This window comes from Symphalangus syndactylus, chromosome 20 (genome assembly GCF_028878055.3).
Source record: "Symphalangus syndactylus isolate Jambi chromosome 20, NHGRI_mSymSyn1-v2.1_pri, whole genome shotgun sequence".
Classification (NCBI taxonomy): Eukaryota; Metazoa; Chordata; class Mammalia; order Primates; family Hylobatidae; genus Symphalangus; species Symphalangus syndactylus.
The window spans coordinates 22779046-22783408 of NC_072442.2; the positions used below are offsets into that span (position 1 = coordinate 22779046).

The 4363-nt window shown below is 38.6% G+C and overlaps 1 protein-coding gene and 1 pseudogene across 1 annotated transcript; one reads left to right on the plus strand and one right to left on the minus strand.

Moving 5' to 3' along the window:
• Positions 1 to 165: 165 nt before the first annotated feature.
• Positions 166 to 1631, plus strand: LOC129469365 (uncharacterized). Its single transcript, XM_055255853.2, has one exon. The coding sequence runs from the start codon at positions 250 to 252 to the stop codon at positions 685 to 687; it is 438 nt and encodes a 145-aa protein (XP_055111828.1). The 5' UTR covers positions 166 to 249; the 3' UTR covers positions 688 to 1631.
• Positions 1632 to 3419: 1788 nt separating this feature from the next.
• On the minus strand, positions 3420 to 4100 carry LOC129469366 (ubiquitin-fold modifier 1-like; annotated as a pseudogene).
• Positions 4101 to 4363: the final 263 nt, after the last annotated feature.

Genomic DNA, 4363 nt, shown 5'->3' on the forward strand with positions numbered 1-4363 from the left:
ACGCAGGGGATGCAAGCGCCAATGGGCGGGTCTACTAAGCCCGCGAACTCTTTGCCGCGTTAAATTGCCTAGAAGCTCCCAACTTCCTGACTGTTGCCACGTGGTTCTTAGTTTCCGGGAATTTGGGGGTTTTTTCCACCCCCGTCTTCCCACCCTTCCTCCGTCTCCTCGCTCCCTCCATCCATCTCTCCCTCCCTATCATCTATCTATTCATCTATCTGGATTACAGCAAAACAAAGAATAAAGATTATGAAGAAAGAGAAGAACTTCCCAGGCCCGCGCAGCCGTCGGCTCCTGCGCTCCCAACGGGGTGGGCCAGTTCCTTCCTCGCACCCTCTTCTCTCCCGGTGCCTGCGGTCCCACCTTCCAGATACCCCTCGGAGAGTCCAGCTGAGCTCTCGCCAGAGCTTTCCCCCTTCCAACCCGCTCGAATTGCCCAGACCCCAAGCTGGGCTTCTCTCTCCATCGCCCCAGAAAGTGGGTCTTGGAGACCGAGGCAAGAATTTGGGCCTCCGCTTCTGTTCCAGACCCCCGACCCCTTGCCAAAATGCGGCAGGTGTGCAGATTGGGCCGCGCTTGGTTCCTGGCTGGGTTTATGGAGCCTGCGGCCCAGGCAGGCTCCGCAGACCCGGAGCCAGAGTGGGATTTAACGGCGGCCGGTGCGCTGTGCTTGGTCAACCCCGGTAACCGTCACACTGCTCTTGATATGAAAAAAACCGGCCAGCGTTCTGCTTTTCTGCCCCGCTGCAGTCAAAACCCGCCAGGGTTCTGTCCGAGTGTTTGGATTTTGTAATTCTTCTCTCTTTGGCCAACTCCCCGTCCTTGGCCGGGCTCAGTGCTGCCAGTCCTGCAGGACCCTAGCCCCGGGCGGCTCTGCCTGAGGCCCAGTTCTCACTGATGCGGAGTGGCCCAAGGGTGGGAGCAGCGGTTAATGCCGGACTGATTAATACAAGCTCCAGTGAAAGCGAAAGTAAGAAAATAAAACGGATTGCAGTATACATATACAATGTGTATAGGAATACATGTACATACATATTACACGTATGTGTATGTAACGCACGTTTGTTAAAATGAGGTCATAATGTTCATGCTGTTTCATAACCCACTTTCTTTCAATGACCACCTTTTCATTTCAGTAAATCTTTGTATTCTCATGTTGCAGCTTCTCCATTTTTCTTTAACATGTTGTTTACAGAGTTTGTGCAAACCTGTACCAAATCCAGAACCATGCATCTATAACATGCTAAAAGATTGTCAACCTAGAATCCTATAACAACCACAAAAAAAAGACCTACCTAAATGGAGGCAAAGTAATGACTTCAGACGAAAAAAAAAAAAAAAAGGAAATCTGAAAATCTGAGGGAATTTGTCACCAGCCGATCTTTCTTATGAAAAAATATTAAAGGAAGTTCTTTAGCTGGAAGGAAAATGATATCTGAATGAAACTCAGATCTACAAAAAAGAATGAAGGGCACAGAAGATAGTAAATATGCAGATAAATATTAAAAAATTCTCTTTTTTACTGTTAAAATTATTCTTTTTTTACAATATAACAAAATGTATTTTCATTGGATATTAATTATGAACCCATAATGCATGTAAACTAAATACAATACTTCAAATCATTCTGCACAAAGAAATTACAGATCACATTTACTCAATAACAAAATGTCTAATTGTTTAATAGAATGTTTTTAGGAACTTACAATATAATTTTCAAAAACAAAGAATAAAAATATTAAATATATCACTTTATGGCGGAGTACAACATAAATTTATTTCTGCAACACAGCAGGCAAACTTGTGTGCTAGAAACAGAGTGGAGAAAAAGTTTAAAGCAAAAAGTCAGGAAATGGATGTTCATAAATTTCTGGTTAACTGAGGCTCAATAGTTATTGTAAGAAACAGGGGCCTTTGAACATCAGATTTTGTTTATAAAAATAAAAACTTCCTCAAACATCAGAGTTTTTCACCTCAGCAAATGTTTTTTCCTTTATAATTCATAATCCTGCTGTTCATTTGTCACATATATGAATATCTGGTAACTTCATAAACAACTACCGATGGCACAGTTCAAATGCTGAGTCTGTTGAATTTTCTTATATTTTTTTCCAAATGAACCTAGAGCCTATGATAGAGAAGATACTGAAACATGCTAAGATAATAATTGGTCTTACAGAGACTTCACAGCAAGTATTTAATGAAAGCTACTACATTTCCAGCTCTAAAAAGGGCCAGACAGACACAATCCCTGCTTCCAGAGTTCACCATTCAGACAGAATACAGCAGGGCAAGCACTGATTCTGAATCATTGTGAGCTTTTGATTTCATCTTTCAAGATTTACATAGATACTGATTTCTTCTGGAAGGGCAAATAAAATCTTCCCTTACACACATCATTCTTTGGATTCTCATAAGGGGTATTTAGAAGTCTGGATGTTGACAAGGCCAGTAGATACTTAGTTTTCTCCAATTGCCTTCTACTACTTAAGACTATGTCAAGTATTTTGTTTTCCCTTTCAGTTCTCCCCAACCTCTACCTTCTGCAGTTTTGTCTATCCAGTTGGCTTTTCTGTAACACTTTGCTACATCTTTCTGTTCCCCTTCACTGTTTTCCTCTGTTGCTTTCCTCCTTAACAGAAGTCTGGTCATCTGGGTTTCCCCATCTTTCCTCTCCTGGCTTCTTATTCACATGGGTGACTAATCTTAGCACTTCCTTAAAAGTTGGGTCTTCAATAAATATAACTCGTCAGCACTTTCCTTGAGCTTTTTTTTTTTTTGATCATCAGATCTTCTGTGCAATAACATTCTCTTCCTGAATGCTATTTAGAAATATTATCCTCAAAAAAAACACCAATGGTTTCTTGAAGATACTTGTTTTAAAAGTTGCATCAAAAGAGATTGATAAAGGAATCTATAACTCAGCAAAGGATGCTTCTACTGGATTGTGAATTCCCACCATTACAAGTACTGGATTCTGCAAGTCCAACATTAAAACCTGGTATGAGACATCAATTTATACACATAAGAGTTAGATCATAATTTTAATTTTTTGGTGGACATTAAACTGAAATTTATATGATACATGAGGTTTTAATCTTAAAAAAAGTAAATGATAAAAATTTAATATAGTTAATTGTTCACTGATACGTCTATTGACTTGATTATAGCCTATATATTTAATTAAAATCAAACTATGAGTCTGCAAATCAGATGCTATCAAGAAAATTGCCATCCAGGATCTGTAATTCTTTTTATATTTTTAACTCAGACAAATATATAAGATTCAGTAAATTTTAATGTTCCAAATTGTTCTCAAAAAAAAAAATTATCAGAAGCTTGCAGTTAACACAGTTGGCTAATTCATTTCCCCCCAATGAACTACCTATTTGTGTTGTGAGGTAGAAAAGACTATGATCTGTGACAGCAGTAGCCTTAATTCTTATGCATTCCCTCTTCATATGAAGAGTATGGACAAAAAAAGGGGACAGATGAGTCACCTTTCATTATGCATTGACTCTTAGTGTTTTCATAGTATGTTAAATGCCTGATTTCAATTTTACAACAACAAAAAATACCAATATTTATTCTGAAAGGCAATCGTATGTTCCAAGTAGCAGATATTAACAACTTCCAACATGATCTCTAGGAATAATCTGCAGTTCTGAACCTTGTTTTAGAAAAACATTTCCAGCAGTCTGTAAAAGATTTATTCCTATTCCATCATTGGTAATAACTGCACTTGTTGCAGCGGGAACTTTAAATTCTTTGGCTGCAAACTTTAAGACTGCTGTAAAAGTGTACTTTCAGGAAAGTACACAGTATTTTGTATGGCAGCTGCGTGTCCGATGTCAGCATGATCTTAAAGGAAACCTTCGACATGGTGGTGCCGGGATGAATCTAGAGCACACGCCAACTCTGCGGGGTAGCACGACTTCCTCCACTGTGCTGAAAATTATTCTTAAAATAATTAAGTTTTTAAAGCAATAAAACTATGTACTGTGGTGCTTATAATAGAAATATTTTATTTTTAGAAATAGAGGAAATGGGTGTGTATTGTTGTAAAGCTCTTACATAACTCACAAAGTCATATACTATGATTAAACTGTGGTAAGTTGGAGGTGCATATTGTAAGCCCTAGAGCTACCACTGAAGAAATGGGAACAAAAACATATAGATAATAAACCAACAAAAGACTTTTCCTTATGACTCCCATTTTCTGCCTGTTTTTATAAAAATATTATTTTTCCTACCTGTTTTTGCTTTATAAACATGCAATGGACTTTTTCCCCATAAGGTATTGGGGTACAGGTGGTATTTGGTTACATGAGTAAGTTCTTTAGCAGCGATTTCTGAGATTTTG

Coding starts and splice junctions, on each gene's coding strand:
- LOC129469365 (XM_055255853.2), top strand. CDS start 250: ATGAAGAAAGAGAAGAACTTCCCAGGCCCGCGCAGCCGTCGGCTCCTG.